Source organism: Erpetoichthys calabaricus, assembly GCF_900747795.2.
Source record: "Erpetoichthys calabaricus chromosome 1 unlocalized genomic scaffold, fErpCal1.3 SUPER_1_unloc_7, whole genome shotgun sequence".
Taxonomy (NCBI): Eukaryota; Metazoa; Chordata; class Cladistia; order Polypteriformes; family Polypteridae; genus Erpetoichthys; species Erpetoichthys calabaricus.
In genome coordinates this window covers 286,503-312,060 of record NW_026261598.1, presented here as the reverse complement: position 1 = coordinate 312,060, position 25,558 = coordinate 286,503, and the positions used below count along the sequence as shown (strand labels likewise).

General features: G+C 41.6%; 1 protein-coding gene across 7 annotated transcripts in view; it reads left to right on the top strand.

The window, feature by feature from the left end:
• The window catches only part of LOC114644341 (NACHT, LRR and PYD domains-containing protein 3-like), a 99,399-nt gene that overhangs the window by 4,760 nt on the left and 69,081 nt on the right, over positions 1-25,558 (top strand). For 4 of the 7 annotated variants that reach the window (XM_051921947.1, XM_051921946.1, XM_051921943.1 and 1 more), the window contains exons 3-6: positions 54-228; positions 1,700-1,765; positions 9,186-10,911; positions 13,966-14,142. In XM_051921947.1, the coding sequence (XP_051777907.1) occupies positions 54-228; positions 1,700-1,765; positions 9,186-10,911; positions 13,966-14,142 (2,144 nt within the window). The remainder of the gene's footprint in view (positions 1-53; positions 229-1,699; positions 1,766-9,185; positions 10,912-13,965; positions 14,143-25,558) is intronic. The other 3 variants (XM_051921949.1, XM_051921948.1, XM_051921944.1) reach the window with 1 other exon arrangement.

Here is a 25,558-nt window from a genome sequence, read left to right as displayed (position 1 = left end):
TCCCCCAGTGGTCTTTTTTAAACTAGCCCTCTGGTCACTCACTTATCTTTCAGAGATTCAAAGCCAAAGAAGAGGGTCAGGGGCAGGCAGGTGTGGAGTCCTTCATCAGTGACATAATGAAGATGGACAGTTTGGTACTGGTGAGCCTGTGGGAGGCGCTGGCTGAAGAACTTGCGAGATTTCCGTCACCAAACCTTACAAGAATACTGAAGGAGGTGACAGAGGGCGGTGAGTTAATGGGGTCTTGAGAGAGAGAGCAAAACAATGAATGTGCAGAAATCATAAAAGGAAACACAGTGAGAGACACAGGAACACCAAACACGACATTACTGTCTGTAGGCCACCGGACACACAACCGTCAGGTCCATCACTTACACCGAGACGTCTGATTGTTGGCCATCAATGCCTACACTTCCTCCAGTTCCCTTCATTTTCTCTTTTATGTGTCTATTAAAGTCTTTAAAGGGGTCAGTGATCCTACCATATTATTTAGTAACTGGTGTGCTACTGTCACTTATGTGCCACCTGTCATGACTGCACATTTGACTGGCATGTCACCCCTTTAACACTTTATAAGCCTACAACTACAACCCACCTGGATGATCAGTAATAATATTTTCTTTTTCTTTACTTAAGCAGGATGTCACAGATTCTGTTGTTTTCTGACACCACTGATGTTGATGTGTATACATGTTAGCTTTAGATGCCCCCAGATGCTCACACTCATGCTCATCCATTGTAGCAGTAGAGGTTGTTATCGACCTCTCGAACCCTCACATACCACGCCAAACACCAGGTAAAAGTCCAAGACTCTTTATTTTTATGATAATAATGTGCACTAAGCACCTTCCACTCCACACTACACATACAAATACCAATAATCAATAATCAAGCACAAATACCAATCCTCCTCTCCCAGACACTTCGCCACCCTTCCTCCCAGCTCAGCTCAATGTCTGGGCTTTCCCAGTGTCCTTTTATACCCCCTGACCCGGAAGTGGTTCCTGTCCAACAATCCACAAGTCCTCATTATTTCCGGGTCAGGGTAAAAGTCCTTCTCTTCAACCTGGAAGCACGTCGTTTCTCCGGTTCATGTGACCAGGACGTACTTCCAGGTTAAAGGGCACATAACAGTCCGACAGCCTCCCTACAACGACTCCTGGTGGCCCCCATGATGTCCAGCAGGGCTGTGCATACAAACTACAAAGTCCATGAAGCCCTGCTGGCATTCGGGGAACCTCCATGCTGTCGGGGGAGCTCCACCTGGCGGCCTGGGGGTGAGGGCCGGAATATTTAGCCGGCCATCCATCACACCATGTTTGTTTTTTCAGACGTCTCCCCCTCAAATCCCCATGAAGCTCATTGTTCCCCTGAGTTCTCTTTAAAGAGTCCCTGCTCTCCACTTTGCCTCCTGCTCTCCTCAGCATGATAAACACACAATATGTCTGCTGTTCCTAATACTGTCTGGTGTGTCATTTTCTTGGTCTTCTATCCTGGACAGTTAATTTCAGACTCCCAATATGGACACACATTGCTGGTTTGTTCTTTACTTTCAGACGTTAACTCTTTATTGTTGCCAGACAAAGTGCACCTTCATTTTTGACATTTTTCTGGTTGTATACCTCACTGTGTACTTCTGTATACTTTTGTTAATCTTCCCCTTTACTGCTGTAACTGACTCTTCTTGTTATCTCACCAGGACCAGATCTCTTGATAAACATTCAGGCCAGTCTCCAGCCCGCTCCCATTGACGCTCGTATTAAAGGTAAGCCACTGGTCTTGTGTCTTCGGTCATCAGCTCCTCCAGGACTCTGCTCCTCAGTTAGAACAATTATGATGAGATCAGGCCATTCATCTCAAAAAGCTCACTAATCTTATTCAATATTTTTCAAAATAACTGTCAGCTTTTGAAGGGTCCTATAGTCCACACTTTTTCCTTGTGTCTGTTGTTCTCTTTCTGGAGAAAAATGTTAACATCTGTGTTGTCCATCTAATATAATAAAGTGCATCCGCCATAGAAATGACTTTCATAACACTAAAAACTTCATTTAGGACATCTTCATTTGCCTCTGTTTAAGCTGAAAAGGTTCAACTCCCTCAGTCTCTCCTCACAGTTAAGGCCTCTCAGTTCTGAATCAGCCTTGTTGATCTTCTCTGGACTTTCTTTAGTGCTGCAACAGACTTTATGTGTCCGAAGATCAAAACTGCACACAACACTCCAGATGAGGCCTCATCAGTGTGTAATAAAGCTTTAGTATAACCTAACGTGACTTGTGCTCCACATGGGGGCGCTATATGACCTGGCATCCTGCTAGCCTTATTCATGGCTACTATCCACTGTCTTGATGTAATAATGATCATTTTACTACAATTCCCAGGCTTTTCTTCTTTCAAGTTTCAGACCTCTGATTGTGTATTTTAATCTAAAATGTTTACTTCCTAATGTAACACATAAAACATTAATTTACATTAAATCTCATCAGCCACATTTCTGCCCAAACCTCTATACTCTCCAGATCCCTCTGATTCTGCATTATCTACCAATACACCCAGTTTGTTATCTTTGTCAAAGTGAAGTGTCTGATCATTTTTTTTATATTAAAAAGAGCATCACCCCCAACACTGACACCTGAGGGACACCACTGTTAACATGATCAAGTTCTGATAAGGTTCCTCTCCTCACATCTCTTTTCTTCTTGTGTTTGAGTCAATTCTGTACCCATAGACAGACTGTGGTTTTTATTCTTTTACACGTATCTAGTCTGCTTTTGTTGCTTCCTCTTATAATTTCACCTCACCAGTGAGACATGATCTCCTCATCTAAACCCACGCTGACTTTTCACTGGCACTCCTGTTCTTCACATGTGCTGCTGTGATCCAGTGATCCCGAGGACTTCAGTTGCTCTTACATCATGGAGATCTCTGAAAGGCTGATCCTGAAACAGCTCTAACCTCTGGTTTGAGAACATCTCAGTCTTCTGCAGTTTGCCTATCAGGCATATGTAGGTGTTGAGGATGCTCTGATCTCCATGCTCCACAGAGTCTACTCCCACTTGGATAAAGCTGGCATCACAGTCAGAATAATATTATTTGATTTATCCAGTATCTTTAACACCATTCTACCTCATTGATTGGGGAAAAAGCTCAAGACTTTGCATCTTGATGTCTCCACAATCTCCTGGATCACAGACTAATATACAGCAGTTTGTGAGGCTGAGGGACTGTGTGTCAGAAATGGTGGTGTGAGATACTGGAGTACTTCAGGGAGCTATCCTGTCTCCCTTTCTGTTAACTCTTGCCACGTACAGAAATTCTCAGATGACTCCTCCATCACAGGCTGCATTACTAACAGAAATGAATCGGAGGACCTTATATGGAGGACCTTGTCATGTGGTGAAGGAAGAAACCGCATGTGGCTCAGATGATTTAAGACACAGAGTAATAAACAGTCACTCGTTACGTCTATAAACTTCTGTTCTTGTGCTCTGTTATTTGTAAGGTTAGCCCAGTTAATGTTCAGGTAATTAATGTCTCCCATGACTGTAAAATCCCCCTTTAAACTTGTCTTTTTAATATTCTAAAAGGATGTAAATTGAAATATTGATGTCATTAGGTGGTCTGTAACACACTCCAAATATGAGGCCTTGATCCCTAATGCTGTCTCATTGTACCAAACATCCTCACTAAGCTGTGGCTTACCTTCTAATTGAAGACGACTTACATTTAAATTGTGTTTTATATACATGGTGACTCCCACACCTTTGTAATCAACATCGTTCATGAAGAAGGAGCCTGAGTTTCCTCGTAAACTTACATATTGTAATCTTTTAAGTCAGCCAATAAGGGGGTCATTTTGCTTAACTTCTCACTACTGCTGTCTTCTTCTATAATACGCTACTGTGGCTGTTTGTTTGTCTGTCCAGGATTTTAAATCACCTGTCACTCGCAAACGGTTTGACCTATTGACCTGAAATTTACTAAACATATTCTACATGACTTTCAGGGTGATGATTGACCTCCAAGGTTATTCCTCTTTTTATTTTTATTTTAATTTATTATAGAATCAAGACTCAGCAGCGGGTAGCAGGGCGGCCATGTGGCGCATGCGTATGGTCGCCGTTCTCATTCCCTACCACCTTTGCCGTCACTTCCCCTACCTCTTCATATTTTAAATCATTCTTGAGGCAGACTGAAGACTTAAGTGCCAGCTTAATTGCAACACAAACAGTGACTTAATCAGTTTTAATGTGTAAAGATGCAGACGAAAGAAGAAAAGCAGCAGGCCGCTAGGGTGGAGAAAATAAGAGCTGCTCAGGAAGCAGCAAGTGCATAAACCTCTGAGAAAACGAATGATAAACATACAGGGAAAGAGAATGAAAACTAGGAATGCTCAAGTCAAGTGTATTCACTAAACGTTACTGATAATATTATAAGTGCAGTGGATTCCAGGCATATTCAGACCCCTTCACTTTCTGCGCATTTTATTTTGTTGTAGAATTAATTTGAAATGGAGAAATTGGCCATTTCTGCCCTTCATTGTACATTCAATAACCCTTAATGAGAAAGTGACATCAGGATTTTTAAAAGGTTTGCAAAAAATATTCAAAATCAAAAACTGAAACCTTTCATTCCTAGAAGTCTTTAGACCCTTTGCTGTGACACACCAAATTGTGCTCAGGTGTCTCTTATTTGCTTTCATTCTTCTTGAGATGTTTCAAGAACTTGATTAGAGTCCACCTGTGACCCCCTGAATTGATTGGATGTCCTTCAGAAAAGCACACGTGTCCCTGTGTATAGAAGATTCAACAAATCACACTGCATATCAGGACAAAAAACAAGCCATGAAGTAAAAAGAACTCTTTGTACAATCAAGTTGTGTTGAAACATGGAATGAAGCAAAGGGATAAAACCATCTGTAAAGCTCTGAGTGTTCAGAGGAGCTCAGTGGCCACACTTATTATGTATTTGGAAGAAGTCTAAAAACATCTGGGGCCTCATGCATAACGCTGTGTGTAGAATTCACATTAAACATGGCGTGCAGACAAAAGCGGAAATGTGTGTACGCACAAAAAAATCCAGATGCTTAAATCTGTGCGAACACCAACTTCCATGACTTCTGCTCCATAAATCCCAAACAGTGTGTGCCTGCTGTCCCGAACCAATTCCTCCCAGAATTACGCCTCTTTGAAAATACAAATCAATATAAATAGCCCTTAAGTTCAGCGTTCTGTGAAAAGACAATGGCAAAAGCATGGGGGGAAATATAAGAATTTCAGCAAATACCAAGTGGAGGCAAAGGAAAACGTACTATTTGTTGGTTTTAACAGTGGTATAAACAACAAAAGGAAGCTGATCGAGTGACATACAGTGTCGGAGAAACTCGAAAGCTCAAGTTCACAAAGTTGCACAATGCCCGAAATAAAAAAGAAGTTGTCAGATATCAAAGTCGCCATGAAAAGGCGAGTCGTAGCCCACCGTCTGAGTGGCATGTGAAAGCTTATTAGGGTACAGAGAAAAAAAGGCACAGTGTGAAAAAAGCACGAAATGTCAACTTAAATCTCGAAATTTCCACTTTAATCATGTAGTTTATTTTGTCATTAAAGTAAAACATCATAAACTTCATCTTTAAATCGTTTAATTTACTAGTTTCTCAAATCTCATCGTAACTAAAGTAGCACGTTAAATGCTTTGTTTTGTATTTGATCTTCTATGTGCTCTATGTGTATGAATCACTACGTGCTACTTAAGCGGGCTTTCTCTTCCTCCAACAAGTCACAGAATCCATTACATTTGTAATATTACAGATCACTGAATAATTGAGATGTATACTTGATATCATTTTCATAATGTTAGGCATTAAAGCATGTTATTAAACATGGGACCACAGCGGTACAGTGATAGTGACGAGCTGGCACCATGTCCTGAGATTGTTCCTGCCTCACGCAAGACGCTTGCTTTGCTATTCGATGAAATAATTTATTGCAGCAGTACTGTCTCTTTCAAACGTACTAAACCCCAATTCCTGTCCTTCCTTTTCTTTCTCCAAATACCCAATCATCATACAATCTGCTCTGTAATTGACGTTAAGCCATCGGTAAGCTTAGAACGCCGATTCTACAAAACATTTAAGGAACATTGAAATATCTGCATAGTACATGTTTAATTATTCTATCCATCTATCCTTCCAGTGTCTCGCTAGTCCCAGCAAGAATACAACGCGAGGCAGGAACAATCCTTGTATGGGGCACCAGCTCCTTGCTAGCGCTGCGACACCATGTCCTCACATGTTTAATTATTAACAATATAGATTATTTAAATGATGTTAACATTTTATCTGTATAATGTAATAAACATATTTTGCTGCATTTCATCTTAAAAATTATATCGTCATCATATGTAAATACGCGCTGTATAAAGTGGCTCAGGTTGTGCGATATTATAACTGTAGTGCAAGTTTACAGTGAGGTAATTGTACTTATAAGTAAACAGTTCTACAAGGAGCATTTGATGGACTGATTGATTGCGTTTAGAGCTCTTGGGATGAAACTGTTTCTGAACCGCAAGGTCTGCACAAGAAGAGCTCTGAAGCATTTGCCACATGAGAGCAGTTCAATAAGACAGCATGGCTGAGGCAGCGTGTGCTTGATGCTGTATACCGATAATTCTCTTTCCAGTAAGCTGCTGTAGAGCTGTGATTCCACACTCAGATACAGTTATATAAATACTCTGAGTATTGCAGTGAGAGGAACAACGCTAAATCAGCTATGGTATTTGGATTAGTTTGATCAGTCTGTGGACCATTATATTGTTACAGGTTTATTACAATCAGATGCCTTAAACTAATAAACAATATACGGTTAATTTCAGTGTACTTATAAAGCCGCGTCAGGGATGTGGTTCTAAAAAAGAAAGGGAAACCACACAGGAACAGTAGCACTGCTTTGACGCTGGGTGCCGCCAGTTTGCAAAACCGAGAGGAGAACTTGTGTAAGTCAGGGTTTGAGCTAGCATGAAAATGTGCATGGCTTTACCCAAGTTTAGCTTTTATACATTGCGATTTGAGCATGGAAATGGGTGTACACAACATTTTTGTGCGTACGCGCCATTTATACATGAGACCCCAGGACTCTTCATAGAGACTTTTCTATCCATCCACAATGAGTAGCTGGGCAGGAAGGGCCTCAGTCAAGGAGGTGACCAACAATCCAACAATCACTCTTAGAACTTCAGAAGTCCTCTCCAGAGATGCGAAAACCTGCCAGAAAGATATCCATCTCAGCAGCACTCTATCAATCAGGCATCTTTTGGAGATTTGCTAGATGGAAGTCCATGTTAAGCAAAAGGCATATTATGAACTCTGAGAGCATGAGGAAAAAGAATCTCTGGTCTGGGGAGACAAAGGCTGAACTCTTTGAGCAGATCTCCAAGCATTTTGTCTGACAAAGACCAGGCACTGCTCTTTATCTGTCTAATATAATCCTACGGTGAAGGTTGGTGGTGACAGCATCTTGCTATGGGGGTACAGGGACAGGGAGACTGGTCAGAATTGAGGGGATAAGGAATGCAGCCAAATCCAGAGAGGTCAATGAAGAAAACCTGCTGCAGAGATCACTCCATCTGAGACTGGGGTGACATTTCAATGCATACAGTCCATAACACTAGAGTGGTTTCTGGACAAGTTTCTGAGTGTCCTTGAGTGGGCCAACCAAACCTCAGTCTTACACCCCATATAACATGTGTGGAGAGACCTGAAGATGGCAGTTTACAGACAGTTGCCATCTAATCTAATGGTGTTTCATAGGATCTACCAGGAATAATGGGATAAACTCAACAAATCCAGGTGTGCAAAGCTTATAGAGACTTAGCAAGAAGATTTGAAGCTGGAAATGCTGCCAAAGGGGCTTCTTCAATGTATTTAGTTAAGTGGCTAAACACTTGTATTAAGCAGAGATTACACTTTCCTGAAAACATGTTTTCACTTTGGCATTATGGGTTATTCACTGTTGATGGATAGGCAAAAATGTCAAATGTATCTATTTAAAATTAAATCTGTAACATAGTAAAATTTGCAGAAAGGGATGGAGTCAGAATACTTTCTCAGCTAACTCTTTGTTCAGTTACACAGAACTACTCATACAGTTTATTATTTTTTTTCATTGCATTTAATGCCAGTGATTTAAATGTATTACTCAATTACTTATTTGTTTTTACACTGTTGTGGGTACCCATTTATGTGAAACCAGGCCTGTCCAAACCTCCCTACTACCTTCTCACCCACCCTGATCTTTGAGTCATCTACTTATATGTCACACCTAACACCCCCACACCCTCACATTGGTGTCCCTCCTGATCAAATGCATCTTATCAAGTCATCCCAATGCCCCATAAACCTGTGCCCTTCAATCCTACCCCAAGATGAGCCACTCGTTTAAACTTTCTAATCCCCTCATTCTTATATGGACTGAAAAGTCAGAAGTTCAGATAAGACCACCGTGTCAGTTCCACTCTTCAGTTTGGCACTTAACTCCTTGATTGTCGAAGTGTCACTCTGCCCACACATTTGTCTTCTGTTCCAGTATGGCCAATGATAACTCACCCCCACCCCACCCCCCCAACCCCAAAACCCTTGACAGCAGACTGTTCGTCCTTCTAAGGAGGTGTCCCAACTGTCCATTTGGTAGACAGCACACCCTACAAGAGTCTGATCACACAAGAACACAAACCTAAATCTCAATCCCTCTATTGACTGAGTCCTGTACTCACACTGCTTTTGTCTTTCTGGAGTGACTGGTTTTCAAGTGACCCACTGGGGATCCTCCACCACAGAATTGTCAGAGTCACCATCAAGCTCCATAAGGACATGAAAATTGTTGGTAAATTCCAGCTCTGGTTTGGAGCCCTTGGCCAGTGTGCACCTGCAGCCTGTGTGTACTGCATGTCCAACAATGACATAGCTGTTTCTACCTGTCTGTTTGAAGTCTCCTCTCAGGTTCACGCTATCCCCCTGAAAGACACCTGGGCAACACCTGTAATTGTCTACTGCACCACAGGTTAGCCACCTCCTCAAGTTCAGTGACCCTGACGGCAAGGTGTTGGATCAGCTGGCATCTCCCAAACATCAAAGTCAGCCACCAAAAAGTCCAATTTTTTTTTCCTTTCTCACAAGTTCTTCTTATCACTTTCAGGTCTCCATGAGGCACACAGAGGTGGTGTGTCTAAATCTACAATAACTCTGGAGGATCAGGCATCTCCTGGAGATGCACACACCAGAGCTGTGGGCTTTGAGACTCAATACACAGAGCTGATGGTCATTGGTCAGTACAGAAGAACCTACAGTGAGAGGCACCATGAACTTGAGAAGATGGGGAGACAACATGCAACACTGATAGAGGAGCGGACAAAAGAGAAATGTGAGCGAATCTGGACTGAGCAGCTTTTCAGGAGGAGTCCAGGAAGTGAGACAGACCCTCACATTGTAGTGGTCAGTGGGGTTGCTGGAATTGGGAAGACCACCATGGTCCAGAAGATCATGTTTGACTGGGCCAGAGGCACACAGTACCAGAAGTTTGCTTTTGTGTTCCTGTTTAAATTCAGGGAGCTCAACCTACTAGACACCGAGACAGAGCCACAGATGCCTCTGACCAGGCTAATTGTAAGGCACTATAAATATCTCAATGACCCGAGACTAAGTGAAATCCTTCAGAAACCTGAATCTCTCCTCTTTATATTTGATGGACTGGATGAGTACAAACACAAACTGAACTTTACACAGGAGAGGTTCTGCTCAAACCCAGATGACTACTTTCCTGTCCACACCCTGGTCACCAGCCTGGTCAGAAGGACATTACTGAAGGGCTGCACAGTCCTGATAACAACCAGACCAACAGCCCTGGAGACCCTGGACATGGAGAGAGTCGATCGATTTGCAGAGGTCCTGGGGTTCTTCCCTGAACAAAGGCTGGTGTACTTTAAGAAGTTCTTTGGTGATGCTGATCAGGGCTCTGAGGCTTTTCGGTACGTGGAGGAGAACGCCATCCTGTACACCATGTGCTTCAACCCCTCATACTGCTGGATTATCTGCTCTGTGCTGAAGAGACACTTCATGACACCTGAAGAAGAGCGAGGAGCTGCCCCCAGAACTGTCACCGAGCTCTTTGTGATGTTCCTTCACAACATCCTCACCAATCACAAGCGAGAAGCCAAAGACCAGCGAGAGATTCTGGTCAAACTAGGAAAGATGGCTTATTATGGGGTGGCAAACAGAATTCTTGTGTTTTATGACAAGTTTGAGATGTCCACCTTTGGTCTCCAGCCAGTCCTGTCCTCTCCATTCCTCTCAGGGTTCCAAAAAGAAGTCCTTCAGAGAGAAAGCACTCTGGAGCACACGACGTACACATTCTACCACCTCACCCTGCAGGAGTTCATGGCTGCCTTATCATATTACCTCGATCCATCAGGGGGCATTGAGGAGCTGTTTGTGAAGCTGGAGTCATGTAAAGATGGGCGGTTTGAGATTCTCACTCGATTCCTGGCAGGACTGGCCAGATATTCTGTGTTTAAAACACTTGGGGGAATCCTGGGGGAGTTTCAGAGGAAGACAGCAAAGCAGATACTGGAGTGGGTGAAGAAAAAAGCTGAAGAGGCACTACGGAGACAAGATAAAAGTGAATCTCTACGAGTGTGTCAGTGGCTCTATGAGACTCAGAATAAGAGATTAATCAGAGATGCCATTGGGAAGGATTTAAAGATGGACTTTAGTCAGATGACTTTATCTCCTCTGGACTGTGCTGTGCTGGGCTCTGTCATCAGCTGTTGTGGAGAACTTGAGGAGCTCAACCTGACAAAAACAGAGCTCACCTCAGAGTGCATCAGGAGACTGGCGCTGGGGCTCATCTGCTGCAGACATGTCAAGTGAGTAATAAAACATCAATGAGTTTAGTTTGACTGTCTGTGGTTACAGAGGGTGACATTAGTGTTTCCAGCAGGGAGTGTCAGGCCTACAAATAGATGAGGGTCCATGTCAAAACATACACTGCTGTGTGTCACAGTGCCACCTGAAAGCCACAACAGCAGCAAGAGAAATCAAATAATAATTTATACTTGGCTTGTTTGAATGAATCTTTCAGCACAGAAGTTCACTATTTAACCCTCTTTGTTGAGAAATGAGAAAAGTACCACTGATTAGAAAGTTCTAGAAAAGTAAATTTTCTGTTATTGTCAGATATGTATGTGCATTGAAAGCCTGTTTTGTAATTTTTGTAGTGTGTTATTTTTTTTAAAACAATTTTATTAATAGCTGCAGGAATGAATAACTTTAATCACAATAAGTAAGTTACAAATGTGTAGAACGTTCACTTTTGTCTAAAGAAGCTCACAGGTAATAATGAGACTGTCCTTCATCATGGAGAATGTGAATGATCAAACATACCTCAGTGTCCACAGAACAGTGACAAGTGACAGGGACACAACCTGCGTGGGGTCTTCATCGATAAATAAACTGTGGTGTGTGCCATGACAGGAGATAAGCGAGGAAAACACTCCTTAGCCCCCCTAGCAGACGTCATCAGGCAGGTGACGGGGTCAGACACTGGTCAGAGATGGCACAATTACTAATTAGGACAAATGTAGTAACAGACGCATTGCATTCAAAAATAAAGAAAATGTTCATCATAGGAAAAAAAAATTAAAATTAAAAAAATAATAACCAATAGCAAAATACCAAAGGAAAGAATTCACCTGTTGCACTCATTCAAATCGGAAAAAAACATGAAATAAATAAATACATACATACATACATACATACATACATACATACATAAAATAAATAAATAAATAAATAAATCTCTAAGAGCCCAGCAGCCATCAGTTTACTAAAGTGGCTCCCAATGGCGAGACAAACCACAGCCGTCTAACCTGAGCGCTCCGTCCACTAAACCTGCGCCGCTTCTCCCAAATCAGTTCCCCTCCTGAAGTGAAAATCCCCCCTCAGTCGGCTTTCACAGGTTTGTAAATGAACCAGCTGTCTGCAACACTAAATTAACATGCGGCCATCTTGTTATGTATTCTGGGAGTCCCCCATTAATAAGAATAACACGATCAGTACTAATCAGTACAAAAGGGGCAACAAACCAACGTCCTCCGGCCGGTCGTCTCTCCCCGATTGCTGAGTTTGTTTTATTTCCCCTCGTCACTCGTCAATCACAAATCACCAGCAATCTCATATTGGCATCCAACGGCAGCAGCTGCGTCCTTCATGTGCACCATGGGTGTAGTCAGGAATGTGGAGCCCCCCAGCCGTGTAAAGCCAAATCAAATCACAGTGACGCCCCATTTACATCATTCTGACTGATTATGACAACAAAGTAAATACTTTCAAAAATAAGAAAAAGAAAGAACTCGCTACTAACTCAAGGTGGTCTCGTTATTTATGGTTGATAAAACATTTGAAGTACAAGTGGGGCTGCAGCCTCTCACACCTAAACACTGAAACATCTTTGAATAGAAAAAAAGATTCAAAATTTAATCTTTTTTTAAAGGAAACACAAGTTCCATAATTACTTTGTTAAAAATTTGATAATAAAACTATTTTTTTAATAAAGTCATTATCAAAAACATTATGGCTCATCTAGTAATTGAAGTGCCAGTCTGAGGGGGCTGCCATTGTGCCAGTGCCATCCACAGAAGAGTCGTCGTCTGTCGCTGACATCATGTGTGCTGTAGAATGTAAAGTAATCATACGTGAGTGCTCAGTTATTTCACGTGTGCTGTGGTCATATTAATATTTTTTTTAAAGTAATTTATATCCTGTGCCCAGTATGTCATGAAAGTGTAAAGTGATATCTTTATAAATTAAAATGCTGATTATAAAGAGCGTAGAGTTGGCGGAGAATAAACAGCCTGTAGCAGAATCTTTGTGGTGAGCAGTCGGTGATAAAGGAGTCCGCACAGAGCATGAAGAGGCGCCATGAAGAGACAGCACTGACCCTCAAACACTTCAGAGACCCTTCTGTGCTGCTAAAGTCCATCAGTCCAAGTGCTCGGCCACCCGCCCGCCGGTGAGTGGAGGTGAAGGTCCAGCCTTGGAGTGTCGCCCAGAGCTGAGCGGAGTACAATACAATAGCATACAGTGTGTGTGTGTATAGCGCAGGGACAGACTCTCAGGTGAGTATTGATGATCATAAATATACAATTAGCACAAGTAAAGAAACAGATTTGTAAAACACACAGAAAACAACGGAGAGAGTGAGCTACAGGAATGGAAAACAACAAAATCTGTCAACGAACTGATTGCTGAACTCTGGTCTGGTTATTCAAAAAAATGAAAAAAAAAAGATTTTTATTTCATTTCAGTTCATTTTCTTTATGCAGTTTTAATTTCAGTTTAGTTTCTCACTCTTTTACTTTCACTTTTATTTTGTTTAACATAACACTTTTTCGCCACTTCAGTTGCAGTCTTCATTAATAAGCCTAACCTCTGAACTCCGGCTGTCCGCACTCATACTGTAGAAATATGGAGTTCACCTCTGGAACTTGTTTTAGTCAAAGTGATCCTTCATGGGGGGCAGCACAAAGGTGAGCACTGCTACCCTGAGTGAAGGATAGAAATCTGAATGTGTCACTCGACTGTCACCAACTCAGATAAGAGCATCTGAACACTCAAGTGGAGGACAAGGTCAGTCCTGCTGTGTGACACTCCTGTCCAGTGTGACGGCTGACATCCTCTCATCACTCAGGGTAACCTGACAGACAGATGATGCTTCAGGTATATAGCGCCTTGAAGGGCAGCACTGGTGTGGAGTTCAAATTGTGTTTCAGTTCAAATGCTAGCAGCAGCCTGCTGTTCAGTGACACACCTGAGCATCCAGCTCTGCTTGTAGTCATCATGTCACTTATTGAGACCCACGATGGTCTGTCTGTCTGTCTGTCTGTCCACATGTCCTCACTTCTCTCTCTTTATCTCCACAGCCTGTTCTCATGTCATCTCACGTCCACACGTTGTTCAGCTCTCTCCTCAGCTCTTTCTGCTCCACACTCACGACTGACTGAACTGAACCTGACTGGCAACAACAACATGGAGGATTCAGGAGTGGATCAGCTGTGTGAGGGGCTGAGGAGTGAAAACTGCAAATTAGAGAAACTGACGTAAGTGAACAACAAGTGTGTGTCTGTGTGTGTGTGTGTGTGTGTGTGTGTGTGTGTGTGTGTGTGTGTTTGTTGAATTTTATTTCTTCTGACTTTATGGCTCTTTATGTTCCACACCCACCATATAAACATTGTTTGTAATCAGGACAGACGTCAGTGTCACATGTGAGCAGACAGATGGAAGTGACGAGGACACAGCTGCAGATTTCTCTTTAATTGTTAAATTCTTAAAGACAACATTGTGACCCTGAGCCCCTCGCCCACAGTGGTCTCTTTCATCCTCTCATCGTCCTTTCTGTTCAGCCTGTTGTTTTATTTCTTGTCCCACAATCCCATGTTGTTCATTCTTTATTTTGGTCTCAACCTTCTCCTTATTCTTTTGTTATGAACTAGGGAGTCCCAAGCACGTAAGTTCCAAATAATACAATTCAAAATACCCAGCAGAGGGAGGTACCATCAAACTCTGGGTAGGCACCAAAAAGGGAAATGAAGAATCTTTATAAATACAAAGGCATATTTAAAAAAAAAAAGGCTCTGAGGCACAAAATAAACTCCAAAGAGCACAAGAGGAGTTGCTGAAACAACAAAGGGAATCCAAGGCCAACAACATCCCAATACACAAAGCCAAAGTATGGTAATAAAATCAAAACTCCGGTAACGATGAAAGCACAAGAATAGTCACAAATGCAACTAAACTCAGCACAGCAGGAGGAGAATCAAAAGGATTAGAATTTCAAAGAGTGTGGACAGTAAGGTGACACAGGAGGTGACCACAGGAGGACAGACAGCTCTGCAGGAGTCCATCATTACTGGCGAGTCTTCTGTCATCTCAACCATATACAAGTATACAGATAGACGAAATTGCAAAGCTCAGCGTCCACAGTGTAACAACATGAAGTGCAAATTATAAATTAAAAATAAATTAAAAATAGAATTAAAATTAAAATTTAAAATTAAAACACAAACAAGACAAGACATTGTGCAAAGACAAGAATAAGAAGTAGCAGCAATATTGAGGTGTAGTAAGCAATATGAACATTGATGTAATGTATGGTATTTGCAATATACTGTATATACATAAATATAGTCAACAGATATGTAATATAATAAATAAATAATAGATACAGATAATACAGAAATGATCAGTGTATGATAATAGTTGTTTAAGACGTGTAAACAATGACAGGTTAGAATGTTTCACAGCAGAAGGATATAAAGAATGACAAAATCCTTAAAGGTCAGTATGAGATTTTCAGTTCTTCTCTACCTGCACACTCGTCTTTACAGGTCAGTGACTTACATGTATAAAAGTTCTGTTTTTAGAGGTGGTTGAGGCCGTGTGGAAGATCCCAGGGGTCAGCCTGGTGTTAAGAAGTCTAACAGCTTGGAGGTAAAAACTCTCCTGCAGCCTGGCAGATCTGGCTCTGATGCTGCAGTATATTCTCTTGGATGGCAGAAGTGTGAAAAGTCCATGTGAGGAGTGTAAGGGGTCCTGCACAATGTCGTAGGCCTTTGTGGACACTGCGTTTGTAAAATATGTCCTGTAGTGAAGGGAGAGGCACCCCAATAATGTTCTCTGCTGTCTTCACTATCCTTTGCAGGCACTTGCGGTCAGATATGTTGCAGTTGCCATACCAGACAGTGATGCAGCTGTTCAGAACACTCTCAATGGTGCCTCTGTAGAACATGGTGAGGATGAAAGGGGGAAGACTTGCTCGCTTCAGTCGCCTCAGGAAGTGTAGTCTCTGCTGGGCTTTCTTGATTAGTGATGATGTGTTATGAATCCACGTAAGTTCCTCAGTTATGTCCACAGCGAGGAGCTGGGTACTCCTAACAGTCTCCACATCTAAACTGTTGTGTCAGATAGGGGGCGCTATCGCTCCCTTGAACCCTCAGATCAGACGCCAAACACCAGATAAAAGTCCAATATGAATTTTATTTAGACTATAATGTGCACCAAGCACCCTCCACTCCACAATACTCATAAATCACCAATACAATACTAACAATAATCAATCTTCCACTCCCAGACACATTGCAACCCTTCCTCCTGACTCAGCTTGCCAGTCTGGGATCTCCCACAATCCATTATAGTCCTCGACCCGGAAGTGCTTCTGATCCCTCAGTCCATGTGATTATCCAGGTGAAAACTCTTCTTCTTCATCCCGGAAGTACGTCATTTCTTCAATCGCTGTGACTAGGATGTAATTCCGGGTTATAGTGCACATAAAACTCCTTATGCCTCCCTGCAGCATCCTCTGGCAGACCCCATGGTATCCAGCAGGGCTTTGAAGGAAAACTCCAATGTCCATAATTCCCTGCTGGGATTCAGGGCACCTCCATGCTGCAGGAAGGGCTCCATCTGGCGGCCTGAGGGTATTGGCCTGGATGAATGGCCGGCCATATCCCACACTGTTGATGCTGAGTGGGATGTGGGCAGGATGTGATTTTCTGAAGTCCACGATTATCTCTTTTGTCTTGTCGACATTGAGAGTTAGATTGTTGTCTTCACACCATGCAGACAGCCGTTCCACCTCATCTCTGTATGCTGTTTCATCATCCCTGCTTATCAGACCCAACACCGTGGTATCATCCACAAACTTGATGATGTGGTTGGTGTTGTGCATGGCTGTGCAGTCGTGAGTCAGCAGGGTGAACAGCAGTCGACTAAGCACACAGCCCTGTGGCGCTCCAGTGCTCAGTGTGATGATGCTGGAAGTGTTGTAGCCCATCATAACTGACTGGGGCCTCTCTGTCAAGAAGTCCAATTGCTGAGGGTGGTGTTCAGGCCCAATCTGCTCAATTTTACAACCAGCTTTTGAGGGATGATTGTGTTGAAGGCAGAGCTAAAGTCTATGAATAGCATCCTGACATATGTGTCTTTTTTATCCAGATGCCTCAGGGATAGGTGAAGGGCAGAGCATATGGCATCCTCAGTTGACCTGTTTGAGTGGTATGCAAACTGAAGAGGGTCAATGGAGGCAGGGAGATTAGTCTTTATGTGTGACATGACTAACCTTTCGAAGCACTTCATGATGATTGGCGTAAGTGCAACTGGTTGGTAGTCATTCAAGCACTTTCTATCAAAAGTGATCAGTAAAACAAAACATAAGCCACAGATCTGTGGAGGATGCTCACTGAAATAGTCAGAGGGCTTAGAGACCAACAGGCCGACACACGTTATGTGACATGTCCAGAGACACTGAGAGGAATTCTGGGAAGGCAATGTGTCACTGAGGTACTGCAGAGTGTGAAGTGGTGCCCTCTTGTGTTTGTAACTCACATTTGTGTTTCTTGTGGACATTTAAAAGAAACATCTCCTTGTGAAATAAGTGCAGGCTATCAAGTGACTTTCTAATCAGTCCAGTATATAGCGCCTTTTATGTTTTTATACACATGTTCAGCTGCAGCTAGCTGGTGTGATTAGACGTCCAAACCCCCGGCTTCACAAATCCTTCTTTTGTTATTTCAATCCACACATCTCAGTTCCTCAATGGCAGCAGACAATCAAATGGCCGAATAAAGATGAGAATATTCTGAGTGTCACAACACGGCCATTAAGGATTCCTGTCACACTCGCCCTGTGTCCCCTGTCACTCTGGTCACTCTATCATAATTCTTAATGAAGTATCTGCTTTTCAATTTTTATAAACCGAACGACATGTAATGTAGAAATCAAACTTGCTGAAGAATATTGTCCATCTAACTTTTGTGTTGTTTAATCATTTAGCATTTTTATACCCTCTAAGTTTTTATGATCAGTGTTTTGTCTTGGTAGAGTGATATTTTACTCTACTTTCCCCTTTTATATTATTAATATGTAGCCTTTGTCAGAATGCCTCAAATCTCACAGACTTACCACTGTTTATAAAGTATTGTACTTTATAACTTCTCCCCACTTTCCCTTCTACATTTATAACCTCAGGCAATTAGGTGTAGTAAAAGACAAGCAGGAGTTAAGTTACACTTTGAATGATGGATTATTGATAATATTCATAAATAATAACAATATGCAAAGAACATTTGAATATTAGCAACCATACAACCTGATAAATGGTGTTGTGCAATTTCAGGTGGCACACAGACTTGTTAGTTACTTAAAATATCTCAAGTTAAGTCCTCATTTCTGGTCAGCTTTCTTCAGAACAGGCCGCATGCCTGTCTCAATATGGCTGTTGAGCTGTGCTCTCCATTGTGTTATCCTTTTCAGTTCAGGGTGTGTGAGATGCTCCTTCATCAGTTGGTCAGAGAGAAAAGGGGGTAAATCAAGCGAATTTATAAATTCTCTGTCCATACCCTACAGCCAATAGGGCGTCATGGTACTTAAAGGCTTCTGATACAATCCAGTTCCAAGCAGCCACACTTCAGACCAATGGGGCACAGAATACCTTCACACCTGCCACCCCCCAAACCATCTGTTGAGCTGATGTTTACCAGATAGGCAGTCTGGATTTCCTGTGGGGGTTGACTGAGAGGGTCCTGCAGAGAATCACTGGCCAAACTGGTTTGAGTCATTTCCCCCAACCCTGTCGTAAAATTTACTATCCTGAATTAGTCTTGGGGATTAAACATGAATGCTTCGCAGTAATGTAACACTAATATTCCATTGCTTTGCCTAAATTACAAATAAAGACATAGAAAATATTTATCAACTTAAATTCAAAATTTTACAGCACAACAATCAATGTGTATAATAAAAGGACACACAGCACCTTCAAGACAATGATGACAATCTTTAAACAGTCAAAGGCTTCTAGAGCTTCAGGATTTCACACAAATGTCAAGGAATTTATTAGTGGACTGGTAACTGGAGAGATAACAGCACTGGAGATGTTCACGAAGTGATGATAAGAATTCACTAAGTCGACAAATTGTAGGAATTTTAAACAAAACAGTAACAAGCAGGTGTGTCTTCAGAAAACTACCACGAGAAAAAGCCATAATTAAATTAAACTAAAAAAATTAAATGTGTAGTTTTAGACAGTTATATTGAAAAAAATGTTAGATTTTACTACAGTCTTAAGTTACTAAAAAGAAAAAAAATAAACTTATTATAATCTGTACACAGTGAGTTTATATGTAAAAGTCAAAATGGCGGAGGGTCATGCAAAAAGATAAAATGTTGAAAATAATTTTTGGTGATGTGAGCTTCGCTTATTTCAAAAGTGTGAAACTAGACAGCCAGATTTGACACCAACAATAACTCATAGATAGACAGAACAAATGAATGAACTCACTTACTTACTTACCCCTACACACTTGTACAGAAGCTCTTAAATAAATGAATACATAAATAGATAAATGAATATATGTACACAAACACACTGTGGTCTAAACACACTCCAGAATGAGTTAAAAGCAAAAAAATGAAAACTTCTTGGCAGCCCCAGTTCCCATGATGCGCTATACAGATGTGCTGCTGTTGGTATTAAGGACCCCCGTCTTGTTTCTTCACACACTTCTGCTCAATGATTTGTTGGCTGAAAGTCCTCAGTGTTGTTGTGTCACAGAGAGGATGTCTGCTAATTTACACAAAGTGTTAACACCGACACTGGCTCTCTCACAGCTGTTCTATAATTTTAACTGCCATGATTTTGCCCAGCGGTGTCTTTGTGTACCTGCCATGATGTGACCTGAGTGAGTTGTGCTTTCTTCAGTATTCACTTTAAAGCTGCACACTGTACTTGAGCGCTCAATGATTGTGTGGTGTGAAGCTGATAAAATGGGCTTCTTGTTCCCTCAAGGACAAGTTCATGAAATTAGTTTGTGAATTGTAATGAATTGGTGAATTTAACTGATAAAGTAATACTTAAAAAAAGACTCTCTTTGTGTCAAATCTCACTGTACTACTTTATACAAATGAAGAAATTGAAATACAGAGCCACCATCCACATTGTCTATAATTAATGAGATACGCCATAAATTATTCACTGATTTTTTATTTTATTTAATTGTACGATCAGTTAAATAATAATAAAAAAACAGAAATACATATTTATATTATTAATGCCCTCCAATAGACAATTTAAAGTCTACAGAATAGCAATTTCCCACACATATAACCAACCTACATTAATATTACACTCCAATAATTCAACTTCAGTATCACACACTAAAATGACAAATACAAATGTGAGAGTCCGTATTCTACTGAGGAATGTTCTGCACATTCTGTGACATTTCAATTCTCTCTTCTGAGTCACGTAAAGAACTAATAATTAGGACAGAACAGAGATGATACAAGTCACACACTGCAGTTCAGTTTAAGAGAGAATAACAGATGCGCAGTAATTTTCCAACAACTTACAAAGTTAAAATATATCGCTGCTCAGAGCTGACTCTCATACACAAAGCTAGAATATTCACTTCATAAGTCAGCTGTACCTTCATTGGTCTTTGTGGCTCTCAGTCAGATTTTAGTGTTCCTGTAGCAACAAAAATACTTAACTGTGCGTGTAGAAAAGCTGACGCCTCTTTTATTATCACTCATATAAGGTACAGCAGGACCATAGCGTCCAGACTCAGAGACACTCATGTGACCCTCTCAGGCCACGAGATCTCACTTGAACCCGAGTCTGTCTTATCCAGTTAACCAGCAGCTTTTATGGCTGAGCTCATGCTAGCTTTTCAGTAGTTGAGCTCGTAAGAATCCACCACAATATCTTGTGTGTACAACATATGGATATTATGATGTGCACAATATACAACTTGGGCTCTCCAGATATTACTAGTGCCCATGAAATGTTGTTTGCTCATAATTAAAAAGACTCTGCTTTTTGGAAGTTCAGGGCCCCCATATGACACAGCATAAGAAGAGAAAACAATGCATATCTCAACAGGCCTCTTTAGATTTAAAGGTGAATTCTTGATAGCAGAGATTTCTTTAGATGCTGGTAGGCACAGAAGGCACTGCATTACAGTCATGGCTGAAATTATCGGCACCCCTGGAATTTTCCCAGAAAATGCACCATTTCTCCCAGAAAATTGTTGCAATTACAAATGTTTTGGTATCCTCATGTTTATTTCCCTTATGTGCACTGGACCAACACAAAAAAACAGAAAAAAAGCCAAATCTGACATCATGTCACACAGAACTCCAAAAATGGGCCGGACAAAATTATTGGTACCCTTTCAAAATTGTGGGTAAATCATTTTATTTAAAGCATATGATGCTCGTTTGAACTCACCTGTGGCAAGAAACAGGTGCTGGTAATATAGCAATCACACCTGAAGCCAGTTAAAATGGAAACAAGTTGACTCAACCTTTCTGTTGTGTGTCTGAGTGTGCCACACTAAGCTTGGAGAACAGAAAGAAGAGCAGAGAATTGTCTGAGGACTTGAGAACAAAAATTGTGGAAAAATATCAACAATCTCAAGGAAGGCTACAAGTCCATCTCCAGAGATCTTCATGTTCCTTTGTCCACAACATAATCAAGAAGTTCACAACACATGGCACTGTAGCTAATCTCCCTGAACGTGGACAGAAGAGAAAAATTGATAAAAGACTGCAACGAAGGATAGTCTGAATGGTGGATAAACAACCCCAATCAACTTCAAAACATATTCAAGCTGTTCTGCAGACTCAGGGTGCAACAGTGTCAGCTCGAACTATCCGTCAACATCCGAACAAAATGAAACGCTATGGCAGGAGAGCCAGGAGGACCCCACTGCTGACACAGAAATATAAAAAAGCCAGACTGGAGTTTGCCAAAATGTACTTGAGGAAGCCAAAATCCTTCTGGGCGAACGTCTTGTGGACAGATGAGACCAAGGTAGAGCTTTTTGGTAAAGCTCATCATTCTACTGTTTACAGAAAATGGAATGAGGCCTATGAAGAAAAGAACACAGTACCTACAGTCAAACAGGGTGGAGGTTCTAAGATGTTTTGGGGATGTTTTGCTGCCTCTGGCACTGGATGCCTTGACCTTGTGCAAGGCATCATGATATCTGAAGACTACCAAAAGATATTGGGTTGGGGCGCAGTGTCAGAAAGCTGGGTCTGCGTCAGAGGTCATGGGTGTTCCAGCAGGACAATGACCCCAAACATACCTCTAAAAGCACCCAGAAATGGTTGAAGACAAAGCACTAGAAAGTTCTGAAGTGGCCAGCAATGAGTCCCGATCTAAATCCGATTGAACGCTTATGGAGAGATCTCAAAATTGCTGTTGGGAGAAGGTGCCCTTGAAATCTGAGAGATCTTGAGCAGTTTGCAAAAGAAGAGTGGTCGGAAATTCCAGTTGAAAGGTGTAACAAGCTTTTTGATGGTTATAGGAAGTGCTTGATTTCAGTTATTTTTTCCAAAAGGCGTGCAACCAAATATTAAGTAGAGGGTGCCAATAATTTTGTCCAGCCTGGTTTTTGAGTTGTGTGTGAAATGATGTCAGATTTGGCTTTTTTTCTGTTTTTTTGTGTTGTTCCAATGCACATAAAGGAAATAAACATGTGTACACCAAAACATTTGGAATTGCAACAATTTTCTGGGAGAAATGGTGCATTTTCTGGGAAAATTCCAGGGGTGCCGATAATTTTGGCCATGACTGTATATATAAATCACCTTTGAATTTTACATCTTTGAGTGTTCAAATATGACTCTGGGGAAAATGCCCCTCTAGTTTCCATGTCTTAGCAGTGAATGGGAGAGCATGGGAATGAAAGACAGAGGAAGGTGCTATAGTGAATTTATTTGAATGATATACAACACACCTGATTGGTCTCCTTTATGAATTTATATTAATAACAGTTTAGTCTGAATGACGAGTAGCAAGGACTTGCTGGAGAATGTAACAAAGTAAAAAGTACACTATTCGAGTTCAAATGTAGTGACATAAAAATAAAAGTAGCTATGAAAGAAATTTACTAAAGTAAAAGTAAAATACAAATAGCTGAAAAATGTACTTCAGTAAAGTAACAAAGTAGTCGTACTTCATGATTTTACACCTCTGAGTTAACTGGAAACATTTGGCATTCATGGAACTGACTGAACCTCGATTGGAAATCAAGGCCTCTTCAAGTAAGGCGTCATCAGCTAAGTCTCAATTTCATAAATGCTCTTCATGGAATGCCACCCTGCAGGTCTGACTGATGGCGTGTTATCAGATACTCAGGGTTCTAATAAGACGTCCTGGACAAACACACCTGATCTGTCATCTTGGAAAGAACGTCCTCCATCACAGAGCCAAGAGTAATAATAATAATAATAATAATTACTGACATGACAGGCCCCTCACATTGTGGCTGTGCTGCTCCTCACACTCGGGCCGCTCTCGTTCTTCATTTGTCTCCCTTCTTTGTCAAATAGGGCGGTGTGTTGGCGCTGAGGTTAGAGATCTGTGCTGGCAATCAGAAGGTTGCTTCTTCAAATCCCATAAATGCTGAAGATGATTCCACTTCATTAAGCCCATGAGTAAGGCCCTTAACTTACAATTGCCCCGTCCTGCGTATGACGTTATCCTGCATCCAGCCCTGCAAGGAGGTCCTCAAACCTGCAGGGGAAATGGGGGGTTGGTGGCAGGATTGGCACTCCAGCTACTTTACAAAAACTCACACTGTTCAATCCCAACTGAACTGGTGTAGTGCTGAGATGCCCTGCACTCACGTCCTAATCTGGGGTCCTGATGTAGTGGATGTGGAAACTCGCTCTATCAGTTCATGATCCTAAATCGTCTCTTTTTGTCAAATGTGTGAGTTCTCCATGACTGATGGTCTTTGGTCTGCACTCACAATTTGAACCCATGTCTATTGATTTAATGTCTTTTAACATTGTATCTGAATATTTATGATATTGTCTGTAAAAGTCCATAAAGCCCCTGCCATCTTTAGTCCTCCCTCTTTCTGTCCACTGGCCTGACCTGCTTGATTTACTGAAAAGACATCAGAGAAAAGACAAAAGTCAGTCCAGAAGAAATGATCAGCTGTTGTGAGAAATTCAAACAGTGAGGACACAAAGATGGCAGTCATGTGACCCCCAAACATCCTGTCTAGTCATGTGATGAAGTGCTGTGTATTTCCAGTCTCAGCCAGCAGATGGCGATGTCAGCACGTCACCCATTCATTTGATCAAATCTCTTCAGCTGAATGGGCAGAGCTGTGAATGGACAGCAGTGGTCAGCAGGTATGGGGGTCACTTCACAGTCTACTCAGACAGAGAGACTCTCACGACATCTCTGTGCTGGACTTTGTGATGCTCACCATCTGTAGAAAGAGTAAGAAAACTGAGCTCAACACCACTGAGGCCTTTATTTGACAGAGATCAGCTGGTCAATGGCACCAGTCAGTATGTCAAGTCTGAATGAGCGAGGACAGAAGTGTCACATGTCAGCCGTGTCCATTATGTCATTGATCTAAAGTGTAGGCCTACTCTTAACTAGTCTAGTCTAGTCTAATTGAAGTGTCACAATAGACCCAATAGATTGTCCTCATTGTCTATTCTGGATGTCACCTTCAAGTCACACAATGTGTCCACATGTCCTGATTGGTGAATGACAGACATAATTCTGAGTTTGTCACTCTATTGTAACCAAATGTGACAACTCCTTCTGGACACTCATGTGGAGAACAATGTAACTTTAGGAGACCACCTTACACCACGACGGATGACTTGAAGAACAAAAGACATACCCAGGCGTGTGAGCCTTTATGGCCGGCATTGGTCTTGGGTTTAAATTGGATTTCAGTTCAAATGCGAACAGGTCAGTGACACACTTGAGTGTCCAGCTCTTCTTGTAGTTGTCATGTCACTTACTGAGACCCCAGACTATATATGTTTGCATTTATAGAGAACCGAAAGAGAGACAGACAATTTTAGATGATGTCCTGATGAGGCTGACCTGAGATGGAGGTGACAAGTGTCTGAATGGGGATTTTAATGAGGTGACAATGATGAATATAAAGTGAGGGATTGTGGGAGAAGTGATGACAATGAATCTGGACTGAGGTGACAGGTTCAGAGTGTGACACTGACTGATCTGACTTACTTTATTAAACTGGCCTTTCTGGTCACTCATCGTCCCCTCATGGTGACAGTTGTTCCTCATGGTGTCCTGTCAACGGTCCAGTCAAATTGTTACTGACATGTGTGACCAACAGGCCACATGTGGACATGAGAAACAGGAATGGATTGAAAAAGACAGACAGCTATGAAATCCCTGCGTGTGTCTTGTCTTCACACCACATGATGTCTGTCCCTCTGTGCTTTTCTTCTCTTCTTCTCCACACAATCCCAGTGTTGTCTTATTATATTTCTTCTCTAAATGTGTCTCTCTACAGAGGAGACTCCAGCAGCTCTGGTGATTTTGTTTTTCTGCTCTTCTTGTTTCTCTTTGACTTTTTATTTCATTCCCAAGATGCTCTTTCATTTTGTTGCTGCTCTTCCTACTCACTGTTTCCAGTTTCTTGTTCTCTCTGTCATCATTATGAT